The sequence below is a fragment of the Ambystoma mexicanum genome, chromosome 5q (assembly GCF_040938575.1).
Source record: "Ambystoma mexicanum isolate Mex_15411 chromosome 5q, UKY_AmexF1_1, whole genome shotgun sequence".
NCBI lineage: Eukaryota > Metazoa > Chordata > Amphibia > Caudata > Ambystomatidae > Ambystoma > Ambystoma mexicanum.
Window position 1 is genome coordinate 1257570680 of NC_090933.1, and position 22424 is coordinate 1257593103.

The window sequence follows — 22424 nt, forward strand, 5'->3', positions numbered from 1 at the left end:
GTTGCCATGGAAATGGCAGGACGCCTCTTTCCCCAATAAGTATAAACAGACCGTTTCACAACATACAGCAGCAGATTTTCGATTCCATTCCTCTCTCTGTGTTACTTTGAGTATTCTGTGACTCGTTTCAGTGCTCTGGTCAGCTACCTTCGCCGCTTGTAGCCCGTGTGAACACCTGTACCATCTCTGTAAATTATTTTACTATCTTTACCGCACAATGGCCACAATAATGCCGTATATGTACGAGCCCGAGTACACCGAGGAGGAACTACTGGAAAGGCAAGCACGCGAAAACGATGGGGATTCGGACGGCAGTTGGGAGGACCAGTCAACGGATGAAGAGCCTGGACCATGTCGCATGGACGGCGTCTCCACCTGGTGCACGTGCAATCGGTGCGAGCTAATGCCAACTGAGGAGGAGAACTGCTGCTGCCGTGAAAATTCCGGGTGCTTGGCCTACATTTCGGAAAGCGAGCAAAGTCTGCAGGAAGGCGAGCAAAGTCCGCAATGCATCACCGAGCTGCCAGAGTTCAGGGAAGCCTGCCTCTCACGGACAGTGTTGAGGATGATGATGGTGCTTATGCACGAACTTCGTGGCACTGTTCGTCCGCGTAATCCGAGTAACGAGTAAGTATACTCTGTTTGTGATGTCAGTGATGCCACCACTATTTCATGGTCGTCTCCCACATATAAAATTACATTTACATATCATTCAAACGCATGTAAATTGGTTCCATATAGTGCATTTTCTAGATATAATTTTTTTCTAAGAAAAATGACATGTGTTACCTGAATCGACATTGATAAGAAAGTTTGGTCAGTTTAATACAGTTTGCATCTTTTTTTTTCACAGGTGGTACAGGCTGGTGGCCTATCGTTGCTTCACTTGGTGGCTTCACGGGAGGCTCGGACACCGCGTTCGGAGAGTAATACCTGCCTGTGCGGTACTTGCCATTAGACAACATTTCCCCAGTGACAGTGGACAATACCGCGGATTTTCCCTCGATGTGCTGCAACCTCAACTTTACAATGTGTAATGTTTATTATTTATGTTTAACTAAAATCTAAAATAAAGCCCAACATATATTTTAACAATGGTTGTTTTGATTTTTTAAATGAATCTAGTGTGTCTCCGTTGAATAGCCTTCCAGTGCCTTGTCTTGTCACACCACATGTCTCCGGCCAGCATCCTCCCTCACGCTGGCCGCACACCTTCAATCCACATAACCGTTGAACCCATATATGCAGCAGTCATACATATATTATTTTGTGGGTTGGCATCAAGCGTTGGCAATAAAAAGCTGTTGGACTTTTTTGATACAAAACATGGTTATAGGTAAATAATAAATATGGTTGATCATAATAAATCCTCTTTTTGGGCACCGGGTACAGAGATGACCCCCATATATTCTCCTGGGAGGGTGAGGTATTTATAAACTCACCCCCCTGCCTTCCATGTAGTAGATCCTGCAGCCATCCTCTTACATTCAGTTAGATGGCCTCTCCTTGGTGAGGCCCTGCGGCAAACGGGTCTTGTCTGCACGACCACCGCCCCGATCCACCCCCCCGCCCTATCAAAGGCAGTTCGCACCGGGGTACTTGTGCTGGCCAAGTGGAGCTGTCAGGGAGCGATAAAGGCCAAGAGGTGCCAAAGACCATGTACACTTCAAAGTGGTCTATAGAGCATGGGTTTGTTGTTCCCATGTCTACCTCCAGACCCTGTGTCTCCTGCCAAGCATCCCCCCTCACGCTGGACGGCCCCCTGCAGACCGCATAATGCCACGACATATACACGTCATTCAATTCACAAACACACCCCTGTTTCGAATTCTTTATAACCCACTTCATATTTCTAATGAGAACTTCTTTGCGCTTTGCTAGTCAACCCGTGAAGGTGCTGGTTATCTGCTCTTCGTCTCTGTGAACTTCCGTGACCACTTTGAGCAAACTCGTCAGTTTGCAACCTGTGAACTGCTCCCTGTTCTACGACAAGAAACTACTCTGATCCCTGCATCTAACTGTTTGTTCGTCAAGGTAAGTCCATGTACCATAATCATTTTGCGTCCAATTTTTTAATTTATATCTATTTGCTAGTAGTCATCAAATTGCATCCATGTTTTCTTTTCGTTCACGACAGTACATGCAAGGAACTAGTCACATGTTCTGAGTTTAGTCAAATTACTTTTTCTATTTTTTGAAAGTTATTGAAATACTTATCCGCATGTGAATAACGTGTATAGTTCCAAGAACCAAAACGGACCTTGCATTGAACCTTTTATGTGTCATTTAATGTTTTAACACATTGGTATTCATAGAGAATTGTTGATCTTTACTTTTCAGAACTTTCCATAATGCCTGCCTGTTCCATTGGCGGTTGCCCTTCGAAGACCCATAACAAATCTGAAGATACTATAATGCATGTTTTCCCTAAAACAATAGATCAGATAAGAGAATGGGTCCGATATTGCGGATATCCAGCCTCTGAGCTAGAAAGTAGAGTCCTTGAAGTCTTTGCGGACAAGAGGGGTGATCGATACCGCATCTGCAGCAGGCACTTTAGCCCAGACATGTACTCCACATCATTGCTAATAAAGAAGAAAACACCGCGAGCGAGGCGAAAATTGCTCTCAACCGCTATTCCCACTCTATTCGTCCACATCCCTCCACTGGTGAGTCAAGTTTACGTATTTGTCTCTCGGCCTTGCGGTAGTGTGTAGCATTAGCTAACAATAATTTCCCCATTTATGTATCCACTCAATATGAAGGCGGAAGATTCTCCATCCGTGTCGTTATTGCAGTCATCAGCCACTTCAAGCGCCTATCGGGTAATCTTACTTAGCTATTCTGACACTGACTTGTTTTAGGCATGTAAATCAATAGTTTTAATTGATCGTGTAATTATTTTACCTAATGGTACACCACAGTACTCGTCCTCTAGTCTTTGTTTTCAGTTATAATTATTGTTATCCAAAATAATGCAAGTACTGTCTTTCAGGGAGATGCTGAGGAGTCCAACGCATTGACGACAACCGTAGATGTCACTCAGATGCTCGAGGTACGTTTCCGGACAGTTCCATCGATGGAGATCATCAGATCTTGCATTCTTGTAGCGTGATTGTTACACACAATGTTTCTTTCGTTTTTAGCCATTGGTATGTCCTTCTGTCGTCGCCCTCCTATGTGTCTTCTTTTTTCAATATTGTGTTCATTACTAATGAAAGTCCTATGTTTCAGAGAGTCGATGGAGCATTAGTCCAAGAAGAAGGGGGAGCATGCAGTTACGGGTCGGCGCAACAGCTTGCAGAAGTGTGCACCGCAGTTACAGCGTCCCTTGATGTTCTTATGCATTTCGAGGTATGGATACTGACAGATCAATCATGCGAGATCAAATGACGTGATTACATCCGCTATACTTCCTTCTTTATTAACGCAAGTACTATGTTTCAGGGAGCTGACGGAGCTTCTTCAACAAGAACATCACCCCTAGTAGTTGATGCAGATCTCTGGGTGGTGACACTTCCAACGATGGAGCAAATCGAATCATATTTAGATATCCATTATTTATTTTAGACAACTGATCATTTGTGCAGGTCTATTTAGATGAGCCGTTGACGCCTGCAGAAAGTTTATGTTCTTTTAAACAAAATAGAAAACCATACTAATGCAATTACTGTGTTTCAGGGAGTTGCTGAAGCGTCATCTTCAATAATATCATCAATGGAAGTCTATGCGGAGCCCGAGGTATGGATCTTGACAGTTCAATCTAACTAGATCAACAATGCGTGAACTATTGTCGTTTGAATGTTCTACACAATGCGTTCATTCGTGTTTTGCTATTGAGATGTACGTATGGGTATTGGTCCCCAAGTACATTTTGTGTTTTCAATATTATTATACATACTAATGAAAGTTCTATGTTTCAGGGAGTCGATGGAGCCTCAGTGAGTGATGGATGTGCTTATCATGAAAATATAGTCGTTGCAGCGCGAGAGGAAGTGGAGACATGCACACACGAGTCGGAGCAACAGCGTCCAGATGTTGAAGTTCGAGGAAAGAAAGTTTCAAAGAAAAGAAAGCAAAAGAAGGTTAGTGTCCTGTTCACTATATTATGTTGTCTTTCACTGTCAATAGTTCAATACTGTAAGTTGTGTTTAAACTGAACATCCCTTTTCTAATCTGTCCTCTAGTTGCGAGTGGGTGTAAGAACTAGATCTACACAGACAGTGAAGCGAACGAGAGATGTTGCTTGTCAAACCTTTTGGCAGGGACTTGAGACTGGAGATGCATCGTGCCAATGGGAAGAATATGAAGTGATTGACAACGGAGCTATACCACCACCAGCCATTGATAGTGAATGTCCTCCTGGTAGTTTGGATGCAGTCGGAGATCAATTCACAGAATCCACACCCGCAAAAAATAAGAGCGCGCGAAAGTTGAAGACATTGTTTTTTTCTCCCATCTCCGGACAAGGAACAGATGTTGCAATGGAAGAGAATGAAGTGGACGACAATGAAACACCATCAATATCACTCAGCATAGCGGAAGACGATATCAGAGATTGTACCTTTCATGCGAGTGACATGTCCTCAACGTTACAGGCCGAACCAGCTGGGATGCAGAGTGACAGTATAAGGAAAGAGGCCAAATTCATTGTATTCGATAGCTGTTTGATGGATATTATTATGATGATGAAATGTGGGCATTGGGTTGGTGGGGAAGTATGTGGGGAGCCATTGATTAATGTGACTCGTGCAATTCGAGGCACTAACCTTAAAATACATGCCACCTGTACACAATATCATCCGTTCGCATGGTCTGCACAACCCATGCTGGGGCAACTGCCAGCAGGCAATCTACTTTGTGCAGCGGCCGCACTTTTTAGTGGTTCAAGTTTTAAAAAGTTACAGTATTTCTTTCAGTTTGTGGGAATCCATTTCATTGCGAAAAGTCAGTTCTACAAATACCAAACCGATTATCTATTTCCAGCCATCAGCGAAGCTTGGAGAATGGAAAAAATGTCAATGGAAAGTACATTCGCGGGCAAACGCTTCAGGCTAGCCGGTGATGGACAGTGCGACAGCCCAGGATTTTCAGCCAAGTACTGCACCTACCACTTTCAGGACATGGAAAGTAAGAAAATTGTGAGTTCGGTGGTCGTGCAGGTGTCACAAAGTACATCCTCAGTGGCCATGGAGAAAGTTGGCTTTGTAGCATCATTGCAAGAACTACAATCGCGGGGAATGGTGATCGACCTGATAGCCACGGACAGACACGTTTCAATTGCCAAGACAATGAGAGAAGAGTACAAAAATATAAATCACCAATTTGACGTATGGCATCTTGCAAAAACAATCAATAAAAAATTGTCGGCTGCAGGAAAAAAAAAAGATATGCAAGGTATTTCACAGTGGTCCAAGTCAATCAGCAACCATCTTTGGTGGAGCTCAAAAACATGTGAAGGGTCGTTGGAAATTCTACTGGAAAAATGGCGGTCAGTAATGTTGCACTGTAGCAACGTACATCGATGGTCGACAAATGAGCATTTCCACAAATGTGAACATGGCCATTTGTCCACAGAGGAGGCACGGAAGAAGAAGTGGTTGATTCCTTCATCACCCACTCACAAGGCCATTGAAAAGATTGTATTTGATAAAACTATAACAAGAGATTTGAGGGGACTCACGGTATTCTGCCACACAGGAGATTTGGAGGTGTTCCACAATATGTGCCTAAAGTACAGGCCCAAAAGATTGCATTTTGGCATGGAAGGCATGATAAATCGGACTCTTCTAGCGGTCTTGGCACATAACCATAATGTTGGCCGTCAACAAAGTAGGACGACCGGAACTTTAGGGACGCTTCGCTACAATAAGGCCTTCACTAAAAGAAGTAAACAATGGGTGATCAAACCAGTGTTTGAGGATATGCAATATGAGTTTATTGAGAGACTTATCGTAGATGTCCTCGATAGGCACATACATGGAGTGGTGAACGAACCTATGCAGGGGACAACTGCATTGCCACCCAACATTGCCTCTGTTCCATGTCCACCTAAAGCAGAGCTCATTGAGAAATACACATCACGGTTTAAATGATTGTAATTTGATTGTCTCTTCTCTCGAGTCTCCTCATGTTGCAGGCCCATTGCAATTAAACCAAACAGTAATATAAATCATTTTTACAAAAATTATAGAATGTTTCCGTATTACAAACACATGGCCGACCCATAGGGACAATAAAAAAAAAAGGCACGCAGACAAGATGCCCTTACACTAACTGCAGCTAACTAGAAATGTGTGCTCGCTCAAAGTGAAGGTCAGCTGCTTTGATGTTTTGCTCGGGTGGCGGAACGGCCCACGACCCAATATAAGGTTCTATTGTGATTTGACCTTGACAGGCCGGGACCATCCTGAAAGACTAAGAAAAGATAATGAATAAAATTTCAGAAACGAAACGATGAGCCACGTTCATTAGAAGAAGTAACGTCGGCAAAGAAGGAGTGGTGTTTCGGGTCTGCCCTACACAGAGACACAATGGAAAATGCAAATATAATGTAAGTAACTTTTGATGAGTTTATACCGCAATTTCATTACTATACAGTGGCTTTAAAGACGGGTTCAGTTGTACTTGTTCGTTCTATGTGGCATATTGTTTTCTACCGCGCACTATCTTGAGGAGAAACATCTGCTTTTACTGAAGCACCTCAAAACCTTCCTCTTTGCTTCTGCTTTCTCTCTCCCTCTCCCCTGCTACAACTGGTCCACTGTCTGCGACCTCGGTCCTGGGCCCTTCCACTCTCCACCTGCACTGCCTCCCTGTCAACCCCTGCACTGGGGGACTGTCTCAGTATCCTACAGCCCCCCCCTTCCCAGCACTTGTTCTGCACTTACCTTGCACTTGCCACCAGCTGGCCCTATTTATTTATTATTTTATGCTACTTACCTTGTACTCCACTCCCCCCCCCTCCCTGCCTCGCCACGCCTTTAAACACTTGTGTACTCCCAGTAGCGCTGTCCTCGCTATGATTTTAATAAGGATCTGATGGTGAGACTAATTTCATTTTTTATGTTTTTAGGTACATCATTCACTACTGTCTGTGTCACGAGTACCAGACATGCGATTATCAGTGCGACCGAAGAGCTTATTTTTATCGTAAACCAACACCCTGTGTACTGCACACGAACATCGCTTCCCTCAAGACGAACTAATTTGGATCGAGAGCAAAGAAAAATGCAAATCGCTGAATATTCTCTAAACATTTGATGTCCAATAAACGTACTTTGCCAAATGTACAATCTTGCCGTTTGCTTTTAAACCACGGTTTCACATTCCGAATTGTGGTGCTGTATTGTGAGATGCTCTAAGACCCTGTGTACAGCAAAGGACCATCGCGTTCCTCAATACGAACTTTTTGGAACATGAGCAAATAAAAATGCAAATCGCTGAATATTCTCTAAACATTTGATGTCAAATAAATGTACTTTACCACATTTACAATCTTGCGGTTTGATTTCAAAGTACAGTTTCATATTCCGAATTGTGGTGCGCTGTATTGTGAGCTGATCTGTGTTGATTTCCGGGGTCTGTGTGGAGTCGCGTAGAAGACGCCTGGGCGCGTTTGCCTACGCAGCTCAGTCACGTCACGGATAGAGGCGGGGAATATGAATGTTTTGATAAAGTCTGTTTCAGGGGCGGGGGATTTGATTTAGTGCCGCAAAGGCAGGTGAGCCAGGTCGATGCGGCGGAATGATAGGATTATCACAAAATGGAGGCTGATTTCGAGTGCGATAATGGGGGAAAAGTCGGGTAAGGTCCATAGGAAAGTTTCCTACGATCTACCGATTTATGCTTACAAACACATGGCCGACCCGTAGGGACAATAAAAAAAAAGTCCCGGAACTATCCTTTAACACACTGCATCCAGCATGCAAATCTTGTAGTAAATCACCTGCTGCAAGGTAACCAGGAAAACCTACTATTTTCATTACAAAAGGTGTTGGGTTCACCTTTTCACAACTGTGACCGTGCACAGAACAATACACAGCGATCAGAACAAAACCAAGCTCAGCACAGGAGTGTTCTATCCTAGAGCCCGCAATTCTGTTTTGACAAGACTTTCATAGCTCAAACTGGTCTAGAAACCTCATCTGGGGAGAACAGAGTAAGAGGAGAGGTGGCTGAAGAAGGGTCAGGGGAAGGGCATGGAGTAGGGGGAGGGGGGAAGATCAGAGAGGACAGGGTGCCCTGAGTTTTAGGGATCAAATGAGAAGCCAGGGCCATGCAGAGGGCCTGGGAGGGTACAGGGGATTTAGCGACTGCAGCAGGATTGGCCAGCTCCTTGCAGATGTTAAAGAGTTCAGCCGAGTTGTTAGATGCCGCAGAGATGCAGGTTTGGATGTGTGCTCTCTTCTTGGTGCGGACAGAGAGCCGGTATTGCCTTTGGAGCAGGCAGCAGGCCAGTTTGTCAGAGGATGTACCTGAAGCACGCCATTTCCTCTAAGCCACCCTGCACTTGCATTTAAGGGTGACGAGGTCTGAGTCGTACCAAGAGTTGCACTTGGTTTGGGGCTTCAAGCGGATCCTCATGACGGGCAAGAAAATCTAGAGTATCAGATATTGCAGAGTGGAGCATGGAAAGGGCTGTGACAGTGTGTGAGTCAGCCAAGGGGGGAGGAGGGGTGAAAAAGTGGCAGCAAAAGCCTCAACTGAAACACTTCATGTGTCGGATAACCGAGAAGGTAGGTGGCAATGCTGGAGTTGAGGGGTAGAGAGGGTGAGCTGGGAGGAAAGGAGAAAGTGATCCGACCTTCTCCTAAGAGAGAGGAGTGGTGAGAGAGTTCGAAAGGGGAAGGTTGGAAGAGATCAGAACATCCAGAGTGTGCCCTGCAGAGTGAGTCAGGCCAGAGGGGAGAATTGAGCGTGAGAGAGAGTTGCGAAAGTCCAGAGGAAGGACAGGAGGCATCCAGTTGGATGTTGAAGTCTACAAGAAGATGTGTGACCGAGAGGAGGAGAGAAGACGAGAGGTCTGCCCACTCAGCGGAAGGAGATCAGACTAGGTGTGTGAGTGAGAGACTGCAGACGAAGCAGTCAAAAGAAGAGTAGGCCTGCATAGGAATGACAGAGGCAGGAATTCACTCAGGCAAGATCAGGGCTACACCCCCTCAGGAACGGTTGGATCTGGGAGCGGCGAGTATCTTGTAGCCATCAGGGAGGAGCTTGTAGCAGTGCTGGCCGTGAACCAGGTCTCAGTGAGACCAAGGACATGGAGGTCAAGTTCCTCCAGGAGGAAGCAGATGTCAGAGGAGCGTTTGACAGCTGAGCATGCAATGACTCGTCGACAGCCTTCCAAAGAAGTTGTCCCTATCGAAGGGCATGTATCCAGCACTCTCGTCTGTACCTCCTGACAGAAGTTGGTGGCTTTCAGCCAGCCACGACAATGGAGGCAGACACTGCTCCCAATCTGCCGGAACCCTATGTCCGTGACGTCCAGGGCCACATCGATGGCATGGTCCGATGCTGCCTCCCCCTTCTGGAGGATGGAAAGCGCCTCGACCCGCTTATCAGGTAGAAACTCCAGCAGCGGGCCATCTTATACCACAGTTCCCTGTCGTACCTGGCCAGGATTGCAAGTGCGTTAGCTGCCTTTACTTTTGATGCCACAGAGTAGATCCCCTTTTCTTCCCATGGCATCCAACTTCTTCCCCCCCTCGCTATCCGGTGGGATGGAGGATGAAGACAAGGGGTTAGACTACTTCTTTCTCGCTGACGCCAAAACCACAGAGTCCGGGTAAGGCTGCAAACGTAGGCATTTACTTGGGTGTCGATTCCAGCATATTTGTTTTTTCTCCAGCCCATCCCTCTTGGCCGGGGCCGGATTTCTCATCAAAGCCAGGGCCTCATCCTAAAAGTCATCCAGGAGAGGCACCGCCAGAATGGTCTTCCTTATGGCCTTGCGCCGTTGGTATAGGAAATCTTCCTTCTTGGTCTCTTCTGGTGTCAGTTGGAATGGAACAACCCCACCTCGTCCGGGGGAGAAGCCCTTGGCTGCGGTGAACCGCCAACCGTGGCCACGTCGTCTGTGTCTTTAGTCGCTGTGCCCATCCCTGTGTCCCTAGGGGTGGGGGGGGGGCACGTGTGGAGTTTGATTCTGGTCGCATAGGGTGCTGCCTCCTATTTCGCTGGAGGCTGGCCCAGTGCCACAGGTGGAGTCACCAGCATCCTTTCCTGGATTTCAGACACCAGGGTGTGTAGGGTCGAAAGGATGTCCAGCGATGCATCCCTCAGAGGTATCAGGAAGGGGTAGGCATACCAAGTTGGTAAGCTGTTTTTATCTTGCTTGCTATGTGATGTTTGGAGGAGAAGTGTCTGGCGATGTTGAATCCAAGGGACTTGGCGCAGGTGGCCAGCTGGAGTGTGAAACCCTCAAGGTGCGTTGCAGAACGCCATGTCTGGACATCCGGATGTTAGATGCTATTGGTCAGCAAGTAGGAATTCAGTCTTTTAAGGGTTGAGCTTTAGGTAAACACTGGACATCCATGAGACTGGATCAATGAGATGTAGGCCTTTAGCCTTTGTATGTTTTCAATGGAGGATACGTTGAGGTATAGTTGCGGGTCATCTGCGTATTCGTGGATGTGGATCGTGTATGGAGCAAGGAGGGTTCCAAGTGGTTCCATGTAAAGATTGAAGAAAACAAGTGCGAGGATGTATCCTTGCGGGACTCCACAGGAGATGGATAGAGTTTGTGATCTTGGCAAATCCATTTATACAAACTGGTGGCAATTAGCAAGGTACGATTTTAAACACCCGAGGACTATCTTGCTGATCCCCCACGTGGCGATGCAGATCGTCAGTGGCTGTCCGGTGGTCTACTGTGTCAAATACTGCAGAGGTCAAGGAGAACAGGAGGCAAGGATGTCCATCATCAAGGATTTGAAGGGCGTCAATCACCTTGATGTTAGCCGTTTATGTGCTGCATCTGGGTGTAAATCCAGATTGGTAGGACTGAAGGAGGTTGTTGGCTCTGTTGCGTTGGAGGAGTTGCATGGCTTCTGCTTTCTCAAGGATCTTCCCTTACAAGGGAAGATGAGTGATGGGGTGGTAGATGCTGAGCTTGTTAGGGTTAAGTGTTGGTTTCTTGAGAAGTGGGAGGATTGGTCTGGTCTTCAGGGTCGAGGGGAAGGTGTCTCGAGTGAGGGAGCGGTTGTCAGGCAAGGGAGGAGTGCTTCAGTCAAAAGTTTCTTGAGTATGGAGGCAGGGAGCCTTGAAGGATGCTAGTATTGCATTACGGTTTTCCATAGTCAGTTTCTTGAAAGTTGTCCAGTTGGTTGTGGTTTTGCAAGAGGGGATTTGTAGTGTGCTTATTGGTATCTATATGTTGGTGGATCATGCTGATCTTACAGATGAAGAAAGTTGATGGACTTGGCTTTCTCGATGTAACGCAGTATGGTTGGGTAGGGCAGGGCAGAAGGTTGATGCAGTGCTTGATTGCGCTGAAGAGGGCTCTGCTTTCATTGTTGGCCAAGCTACAGTGCACAGAGTTCGCTGAGCAGGGTGTGGTCAGATGCGCTACAGGATTTGCAGCAAATGTTCTTTGGTTTTGAGATGGTTCGTTTGTTGAAGTTGAGTTCTTCCAGGAAAAGTTTAGGCTTGAGGGTTATTTTTTTTCACTGTGGTATGGCGGTTGATGTTGGTTGCGAGGGGGAGGGGTGGTTTTGAATTCTTAGAGGAGCGAATTACTGTCCTGGTTAGTCAGAGGTAAATCGGCCCATGTGAAGTGGAGTTTGGTGATGTCTTCTGCGAGAGCATCCACTGGAAGTTGTTGAATGATCAGAAGGCTTGTTTGCATGGGTTTCAATGGGTTTGCTTGACTGTTGTGGTGTGACTAATGTCAAAGGGGATTGCCAGATGGTATGACCAGTAGAGTGGGATTGCAGAGCTGTGAGGATATCCTTTGTGCGAGTTGGATCTTTCGTGAGGTTCACCAGTGTGGAGTAGGCATTGGAGATCTTTCATTGACTTGGTTTCTGGGTTGCCAGGCATGTTGAAGTCACAGAGGAAGAACATGTAGACCCCTTTTTTCTCTCAAGACAGTTCCGAGATGAGAACACCCTTTTTACTTGTAGATAAAACTCCAATTCCTATTAGCGTATATTCCAACCTGAATCGAATAGAAAAAGTGTTAACAAGTCTATCCTTTGTTTCACGTGATATCAGTCTCCATTATTATTGCAAACCCCTTTGCCTACTCCTGCAACAGCGGGGAGTGTTTAGCTTTACCCACTAGAAGACAAAGAGCAGTATTTTGATGAAAGGATACAATGACCTCTCCCTGGAAATCCATGGCTTTCACAATGCTCTCTGCAGCCTCCTTTATAGAAACTTCATCCTCCTCTCCAACTAGAACATAAAAAAGAAGAAAGAATGGAAAAAGATAGGTCGCCTTAGGCACCATCAAAAGCAGAGCTGTGCGCATGAAAAGAACCCACCAACCAATATTTAAAAATATGCTGACATTTATTGTTACAAGTTTCAGAGCACCGACAAAGATTTTGGGGATTTAAAAAAAAATAAACATGTACACAGAAGGGCCAGTCTAATTTAGAAACAATGACAACCATTTCAAAGCAGGTAACTAGAGGTTAAATACATCAAAGTGTCCTGGCACAGAAAATCCTTTATCCATAAAGACTGAAAGGCTTCACTTTTATTAAAACAATGGGCAGATTTCATGGTAACAATGTTCTGATGTGCGCAGAGATGCCCAGATTTTTGATGGAGAAAATTTCAATACACCACTTCCTTTTTAAACTTATCTACACAGTCAACATTACTCACCTGAAAGAATAATGGGGTCCACTTCATCATACTCCCTTAAGACCCAGATAAACAACCTTGCAAGATCCTATAAATAACAAAAACACTATTAAAGAACATTCAATGCTGTGGGTGCTTTACCTCTTCCGAAGCAAAGAAGCAACTTTAGTGAACACCAGATTTAGCTGAGAACCTGGCATAAACAGGCAAGACATTGAGCACATGCGTCAGAGTCCACAGTACCCCAAATGATGTTGCTGGCGTCAACTATTATACAAGACAATTTGGTAGAGTCCTAAGGCGAGGACGAAGGGGAAGACATAATAGAGACAAAGTACTCTTGAAAAAACAAGCAAAAGGAAAGCCATTGTTCCTCTTTTCTAGATCATCCGACTGTACAAAGACAAATTTAGTAGACATTTTGGTAGAAGGGCAGGGGAATCAAGGCTCCAATGCCATCTAGCAAACTGGTCATTCCATCTTTAATTAGTATGACTTGCAGATCACTTAGCTGGGGTGCCATGGAGACCGGGAATGGGCACTTTGGAAACCTACTTGTAACCTTGTACACTGTTGTATGGCAACGATACTGGTTTCTCAGTGTGTAACAATCTTACAGTAAGAGACACTGTCAGAAATGCACCACAGGGTTCAGAGGAACAATCCAAATAGTGATGGATGTTCCCAGAATGAATCTCCTGGAATCTGATGACAGCAGCATGGAGGCGCATTAGTAAGAAATGGAGATCTGGTGCATCCAATTTGAAACTAATTACCCAATGACTATCGGCATCAACATGCCTTACCCTAAGCATCTAGAGGCCATGGTATAGAGGGAGAGGGGAACTACAGCATTGACTATTCTCCATCGTAGTTTCAAGGAGTTTCGGTGAACCGTTTTCAAAAGCCAAAGGGGGCAGAAGCATTGCTCCAATAAAAGTGCCATCAACTTCCAGTTCCATTTCAGGCCCAGTGACTACACTGATTAGATCATTGGGAGAACACATTTTAAATCCATTTAAAGGAAACAATGCCTGGGATCCACAGGAGAGGGACCATTCAGATGCTCCAAGAGTGAAACAAGCAGCTCAGTGCATTTTGGGATTCATTCCATCAAAGCATGAACAGGAAAAACATTTACCCAGCCAATGCAACATGTTGGGAGGGAGGATTTCTGGCAGAACCAAGTCACTGCAGAGCCTTTGTAGACAAATTAGATGAATGTTCTCGGCTTTCTTGGAAAAGCTCAGGATGCTGGATATTCGTTAGAAGATTAATCTAGCTACTGTCAGCCACTGTCGAAAAGGACAGCTGTATCTGCCCAAATTACCTGTAATACTGAATGAAAATATATATCTCCCCAGCTGCTGGTACTCTCAAATGAATACATGTATTTACATTTACAAAAGTGACATGAAATAGCGTTATTTTGGGAAGCAAGCATTTAAAAAAAAAAAAAAAAAAAAAAAACTAAACAGAAAATTATTAATCGTGCAGAAACGAATGAACACCAACATTGTGTCAAGCATATATAAAAACAGTGATGCGTAGAATAAAATGTTTAAATCCAATTTTCAAATTAATTTGAACAATCAATGAACGATATGGGAAAAATCAAGGCAGATTATTTCAAAATGGTAGGTCGCCTGGTTTCCAACAAGTTCTCAAACCAGGGTATTTTATATATGCTTGACACAATGTTGGGGTGCTGGAGTCCAATTGTTTTGTAAATGTAAATAAATGTATTCCTTTGAGAGTACCAGCAGGAGCATTGCACTGTATATATGTCGCCAAATTACTTCCAGCATTGGTGAGGGGGCAATCTGGAAGCAATTCTGAGGGGGTGGGTGGAAAGGAGCACATGTAGAAAAATAAAAAGCGCACAGAGGATGTTACAGTGAGATCCATGCAACCAGATGTAAATGGGATCCAGAGAAGTTGTGATTTAGTGATCTATAAATGTTTCAATATAAAGATGGGAACAAATTAGAATGCTGAAGATTATTAATAAGATTGCACTGTTGTGGTGCCATAAGACCATGTGGTGGTAGCAGGGCAGGGTGTTATGCGAGATGAGGTAGGATACAGTAACGGTGCAGGGAGCAGTGTAAATGTCTGGTGTGTTCCTATATGGCACTTACCAGTGATGATGGGTGGGGGAAGGAGGATAGGAAATACGATCTGAGGGAGGATAGGAAATATGATCTAAGTGCGTTACAGGGTGTGCCACATGCAGACTTCCCCCATGCAAAGTTGCATGGAATTATGAAGGGAACAGAGCACTCCCAAGTGCGTTCTTCACTGTTCTTTAAATGCAAAAAAACCAAAATGATCCACTTGCGATCTTCAATCGGAGGAAAGGGGTAATTGAAACCAGACAGCCGGTTACAATGCAGCACTACAAGGATGGTGCTCTAGCTCCATTACTGAGGCCAAACAAAAGACAGTGGGAGTCCAAGCATTCCCACTAAAAAATAAAGTGCAGCGCAGATGATTCCTGGATATCAAGTGAACCAAAGGGGATGCCTGTGGAAAGGATTTGGACGATGTGTTAAAGTGGGACACAGACCTAAAAGCATTCCGATGCGCAAATATATTCTTTGGGGCTTTGCCAGCAAAATGTCAGGCATTTTGGGAGTGTGAAATGGGAATGGCTGGTGGCTAGGAGTACCAACTGTTCCCGTTCGGGAGAATTCTCAGAAACGTTTTAATTCCCTTCTACTTTCGAGACCTTTAAATTTTTGTCCTAAAGAGTGAGACCTTTTACCCCCACTCTCTCATGTATTTGTCATTGGTTTAAACAGTGTGTTTCTTTGGTTTTGGTGTCTGACAAACTCCATAGGCATCTTTTTACATTGTGACACACAGCACCTTCAGTGCAGTAGCACAGCAAAGTCTTTTAGATTTCCCAAAGGTTTAAATACCTTCTCTTGGTTAAACTATTGTTTCCAAGAGCAGTAAAGTGAAATTTACTTTACTTACTGTTAGGCAAAGTTGTATGAAGTACCCTTTGTGACCACTACACAAAACAGGTGTAAGCAAAACAAACCTTTGGTATAGGTCTGTACTACACCGTTTTTGGTAGCGGAGATGAGCGGTCATGCTCATCTCAAGAGTGAATGTGAGCTGTAATGTTAAACAGGGGTCTATAATCACAGGTGTTCAAATAAACTCTTACACTCAAGGTTTCTTTGTTAAATACTTATTAATTTATTTAACTGTCAATTATAAAACATTCATAAGGAGGAAATATAATCACACACAAATATACTTCAGTACTGTACACTAAGTTTGAGGCAATTAGAATACTTTGAAGGAGGAGCAAAAAGGCACAGGTTATCAGAACATAGAAAGAATACAATTATTTCTTAGGCAGTGCAGATATTTTAAGTTCACCAGAAGTATCAAGTCAATGGGCTAGGCCAAAGTCAATAGGCTAGGCCAAAGTCAATAGGCTAGGCCAAAGTCAATAGGCTAGGCCAAAGTCAATGGGCTAAAGTCTTGGATAGGATAAAGCAGTTCTGGTAGATAAACGGAAAAGTCTCTGCAAAAGATCTTAGGAATAGTTTGTAGCAAGAAGAATCATATGTTGGGTCACAAGCTGATTAGGCCTGTGAGTTGGGAAAGTTTCAAGCACTTTCACCGCGAGAGGCAAGTACTCGCAGTCTGGTTTTACAGTACCTTTACAAGTGAAGAAAAAGATACAGCTGGTGACCTCTGTTCCTGGCAGTTCCTGCAGATCTCGCTGTTCCTGGGCCTCAGTCGTGGGGACAAGAGGGAGAGGGGGGCAGGGGTGGGGGGGGGGGGGGGGCGACTCCTGCACTGCAGTGGGACTGGTCAAAAAGCTGGCAACTGACTAATCTTCCATTCCGGTAGCTGTAGTCAAGCACACAAGCTGGTGTCCCTCTCCCTGCTTATTCGGTTTCCTGCAGCACTCTGAGGAAAATACAACCAGCTCTGAGAATGGTATCCAGGTGGCTTAGTGTCGAGTTGATTGGTCCCTTCAACTCAAAGGGAGATGTCGTCCTTGCAGGGCTTCTCTGTCGAGATGAATTTAGCGATTCGGACCTGCAGCAGGGCTTCACCGGGCAAACCAACAGTCCAGGAGTTGCAGCAGCCATCCCCTTCAAGCTCGTATTTGGTTCTTTCGTTCCAGTGGTCAACTCTGAAAAAAGGAAAGTCTCTTGGCTTGGAAGGCAGTTCTCTCCCATTCATTCCAGCCTAGCTGTCACTCACCCAGAAGGGTGGCTTCCCTTGCCGGACAGTCAGCCAGCCAATCACCACAGAGTGCATTTGGGTCTCCTAGGAGACTAAGCACATGGAGTTTCGGGCACCTCCTTCACTTCCTGCCCACCCCAGACACTCTGGCGCGAGAGGTGGTCTTCAATCCTGAAGCCCGCCAAAGGCGAATGAACAAAAGAACCAAAACTGTTGAAGGACCTTTCCACAAAGAAACAGCGAAAAAAGAGGGGGCTCAGCCGCCATCTTGAAAAACATGGCTCCCGCGATTTCACGCTACCAGTTTTTGCATCATGGTAGTTCGTTGTAAAACCACTGCCACCAGCCATTTCGAGAGGAAAGGGTAGCATTTAACTGCTACATGAGTATTTAGACACAGGGGATACTAAGTAACCCATCCAGCACGCTATTGTAAGATAGGGTGTGCTGGGGTCTAGGAATTTAAAAAGACTAGTAGAGTCAATTTCACTTTACTTACTCTGGGAAACAGTTTATCCCAGAGAAGGTATTTAAACCTTGGGAAAGCCTGAAAAGGTTTTTGTGCCACTGCACTGAGAATGCTGTGTGACAAATTAAAAGATGCCTATGGAGTGGTCTAAAACTCCATAACCACAGAAAACACAAGAGTAAAACACATTTTAAAACACATGAGAGGGTGGGAAAAAAGGGTCGCACTCTCCAGGTAAAAAAACAAAAAAATCAAGTACTCAAAATCCAGCAAAGTTGCTGGGGGTCTGAAGGGAATTAGCTCATTTTTGAGAATTCTCCCTAACACTTATATTTTTTAACTTCATAGACCCAGCACACACCATCTTACAATAGGGTGCAGAAGGGGTCACTTAGTATCCCCTTTGTCTATCTTCTCATCTAACATTTTATGTTACCCTTTCTACATTTAATGGCTGGTGGCAAGGGTTCACATTTTTCCTACCATTGTGCGTTTCTACCGCAGGCTGCAATTGCAGCTGCAGCAAAGCATCCATGGGTGCTCATTTTGGCAAAAAAAGACGACCGGGACATATTAACATATCTTGTCGGAAAGGTCCTTCTTGAGATTTACTCTGCGCGCCAAACCAGGTTTGGTCCCTTTGTTTGGTCTTCAGCAGGGTTCACTGGTGAAACCCGCCTCTGGCTCCAGCGTGTCTGGCAGGGCAGGAAGCGAGTGAGGTGCCCGAAACTCCCTGTGCTTAGTCTCCTTGGTTACAGGAATGCACCCACCCTGCTGTGTGTGTGACAGCTAGGCTGCAAATAAATGGGAGAAACCTGCATAAAAGGAGAGTTATTTTAGACAGAGTCTACCACTGGACGAAGGAATCCAAAGAAGAACTTGGAAGAGACGCTTGCTGAAACTCATGGACCGTTGGTTTGCCCGGTGAAGCCCTGCTGCAGTGCTGAAGCTCCCAATTCGCCTCGACTAGAGAAGCCCTGCAAAGGACGACTTCTTCCCTTGGGTTGGTGGGACCAATCGAACCCCAAGACAAACTCCTCTGGAAATCTTGTTGCTGGCTGTACTTCAATTTGCTACTGCAGGAACCGAGTGCCAGGGAGCGGAACACCAGACTCTAGTGCATCGTTTTTAAGTCGGACCCGAGCTCAGGGAAGATCCACTGGACTCCCTCGAAGCAGGACTAACCAAGCCTCAGCCACCTCAACGGAGTGCTGGCACCCAGAAGAAAGGAAAGCCCACAGGGTATCCGAGAACCACAGTGGTACCATTCCTGAGAAGCTGAAACTGATCTTTGCCCATTGCTGCCGCTGACCTTCGAATCGTAGTGCAGGAGTTCCCAGACATCCTCCTGTACCCATGACGAGGCCCAGGAACAACAGAATCTGCCATACTACAACAGGAACAGAAGCCAGCTGGAACCAATTTCTTCAGACCTAAGGTATTGTAAACTAATGGGTACTTACCTCTTGCTGTGTAACTTGCTTGCTCTCAGTTGTGACTTGCATTTGTTAGCTTTTGCAGAGTTGCCTGCAGCTTTGCCCTCCACAAGCCTCCAAGCATGTGGCCCAAAAGGGATTTTATTTTCTACAAGGCTCTCAAAAAACACTGCAAGACTTTTTACTTCCCTTCAAGAAGTGCCTCAGCTCTCCTAGAATTTGCTCAAGTGACATTGGCTGTCCAGGCTCCCTGTAGACTTCTAACCTCTGACTTTGTGTGTTGATCTGTCCCTCCAAAAAGTCATGCATTCTTACATGGTTTCATTCCCTATCCTTTTCCACCAAACTCAGTATTGCTCTAAATGTACCAGTGATACATCAATGCCCACTGTGTGTCCTAGTTATTGAAGTCACCTCAGGGTGTAGGAAGTCTATGTGTGCCATCCCAAATGGGTATCTACTAATTTGTGGAAACAGTGTGTATTTTGAAGTATATTGAAGTGTTACATATTTGCTCCCTTCTAAAGAAGGCTTATTCAAACTGACTGTTTAATAAATAATTGTTTAATCAAGAAACCTTGAGTGTAAGTGTTATTTGGATACTTGTCACTGTGAAAGTCTATGTTACAACCCTACAGCTCACATTGACCCCTCTTGAGATAAGCCTGGCTGCTCAGTCACTATCAACTTGTGTAGTACATGCTTATAGCAAAGGTTGGGTGAACTGTTGCCAAGAGGACAATGTTGGTGCAGTCTCCCACAGGGTAATGCATACAATCCTGCCTAACAGTTCCTATTACATAATTTCTGAAAGTAGTGGTCAGTCCTATCCAGGAATGGGCTCTGCATATGAATGTAATGGATGGTGCTTATAAATGAGACCAGGTATGATTAGATTCTGTATTGTTGCATATATAGTATAACAAATACCTTACACAACAGTTTCAATTAGAAATACAAATTTGACAGACCTTAAAAGAATTCATACAAATATTTAAAATTCAAAACTGAAGAGTTAAAGATCATCTAAAATTAGAAACACAACAAACACGTTAAAATGCCAATCGACTACATGAATTCTGATTTACACTACTTCACGTAAGAGCATCTCCTTGCAGCAAGACAATAGATATTTGTTCAAATTTGTGTTTGAAAAAATTTATCAAAGCCTAAATTCAAGATCTGTGTGCTTGTCATAAGTCTATTCCATAAAAATGAACCATTAACATTTTCAGTTGAGTGAACATTAGATTCAAAGTATTTGACTCTGATTTGCCAATCCAGTGCAGTCAAATCAGTTGAGGCAGAATATTCAATTACAGTCCAACAATTGCAAGTGCGGGAAGGCAATTCAATCTGAATTTCATGTGCCATTGCCTGTACACAGCAGAAGGGAATTTTCTTACATAAAGGCCAGTTTCATAGCGGGGATGTATGCTGTTACCCGAGTTTTCAATCTTCAATCTCTGTAGATCATCAATACCCCAGCTTTCATCCCATTTATTTATTGCTCTTTTTAGAACCAACTGAGTTGGAATTTAATCTATGTCCATCAATGACAAAGCTCTGACACCTCTCCTTAAAGCCTTTGATGAAATTATTTGTACCCCAGCCATCACTTGCTTCAAGGAGTGGATTATACCCATGTCCCCATTTTCATCGATTTTGGGCTTATAATATAATTAACTATGTTGCTCTACATTTCTAAGGATTGTAATGATTTTAATATCGAGGCAATCCTTTCGTCTAATTCTTTATTTAATTTAAAGTGTACTCTATCAGACATGATCCTATCAGATGTTGATATCAATGTCCTTGTGCTGCCTGGAGCTAGAAATTCTGCTTGAGAAGCTTTGAAAATCTCTTTAAAAAATAAATGTATACTCACGTAAACCACTGAGTTGCGCCTCTGCAATAGGTGGAAGCAAAAGAGCAAATGGCAACAATTGCACAACCCATCTCCCACGTCCACAAGGCAATTTTTATTTAACCCAAGATCACAAAAGAGAGCAAGTTGCTGGAGAAAAAGGCCATCTCGCAATGGCTTGTGCGTACATACGTACTCTCACACAATTCTTGTTACTTTTGAGTGCCTGCACCCTTTGTTTAATAGAATCAGTCACAATCCTGCATCTTTTCAACAGGTCACAAAAGCAGATTGGTTTAGGGAGAGTATTCCAATGTCACTCGAGAATGTCAAGGAATCCGATTTGTGTAAAAGGGAAGATAGTAAGGACTAGAGATTTGCAAACCAGAAAATTAATAGTGAATGAAGAAACTGAATTTGCGTTATATAAAGAGAAAAGATAGAGAATTAAACATGCTTACCAAGGAGTAGATGAACTGTCTTCTAGGTTTCCCTGTACCCCAGATGGAAAGTGCAGTGCTGTTTTCTGCAGACCAATAAGACAACATTTGATACACATTTACAAATATGCACAAAAAATGTCAATTCATCAGGGTCCCTTTGACGAGAGCTAGTTTTCTATATAGTGCTTTCAGAGAACAGTTTCTGGCTTTGTAGAGTTGCAAATAACTGAAAAGTGGTTTCAATTTGTGAATTGAAATATATGACAATTAAAATTCATGGTTAGACATTTTGCAGCCCTCCAGATATTTTCTACTACAACTCCCATGATCCTTCTCAACTGGCACTGCTGGATAGAGAAAATGGGAGTTAGTCAAAAACATCTGGAGGGCCATATGAGGAGTATTCATGCATGGCGAAAGAGCAATGCCCATGTTCCCCACAGAAGATCAACACATTCAATTGAGCTTTCAGGGACAGGAACTTTCTTAATGGAATGCAGCCATCTCTCCAAGTAACCGACTGCTAACAGCTGCTCGTCTCACGGAGCCCATGTGCTACTACATATTGTTCTAACTTTGTTTTATAAAGCGCTTCATGCCAAGTTACTCCTGCTTTAATGGTATCGTCTTGGACGGGACTCAAAGTGCAGATGCTTCATGACCAAGGTAAACACTGACCCCATAACCTACCCAGATTCCTGTTCACTCTGGACATGGTAGCATCAGGCTCCTGATAAGCCTTGGTGATTGTGGAATTCTCCGGGATTACCATCTGTCATCCCTCATCTTTAGAGGTGCATCTAGCCGCGTCGAGCTCTGAATTTCTCATTTTGACCATAGTATTAAATGATTGTTTGATCGAATTTGACCTGAAAGAATCCTAATTTACAAGTGTCTTTGAATCACTGTTTTTGATGATAAATTGTAATTTTAAATCCATTCCTGTTAACAAGATTGTTTTTGACTATTTACAGTATTTTGGTTGTGCATGGGAGGCAAGAGTTCTAACTTAGGACTTCTTCCTTAGCGGATTTTCTGGGATGCCCAATCATCCTGGTAATGTCACAGCTGCAGGTGCCAGGAAAGTCTGGAGATTTGACAGCCTCAGACAAGCATGCACAAAGACCATCACTTAACTGATGTGACCTTTTTAGCATTTTGGAGAGAAGGAAACA

The 22424-nt window shown here is 44.2% G+C and overlaps 1 protein-coding gene across 1 annotated transcript in view; it reads right to left on the bottom strand.

The window, feature by feature from the left end:
- The window catches only part of GFUS (GDP-L-fucose synthase), a 153532-nt gene that overhangs the window by 22923 nt on the left and 108185 nt on the right, over window positions 1–22424 (bottom strand). Inside the window, exons 7-9 of the mRNA XM_069621769.1 lie at window positions 21268–21332; window positions 12838–12904; window positions 12320–12399 (exon numbers count right to left, since the gene is read on the bottom strand). Of these exons, the coding sequence (XP_069477870.1) occupies window positions 12320–12399; window positions 12838–12904; window positions 21268–21332 (212 nt within the window). The remainder of the gene's footprint in view (window positions 1–12319; window positions 12400–12837; window positions 12905–21267; window positions 21333–22424) is intronic.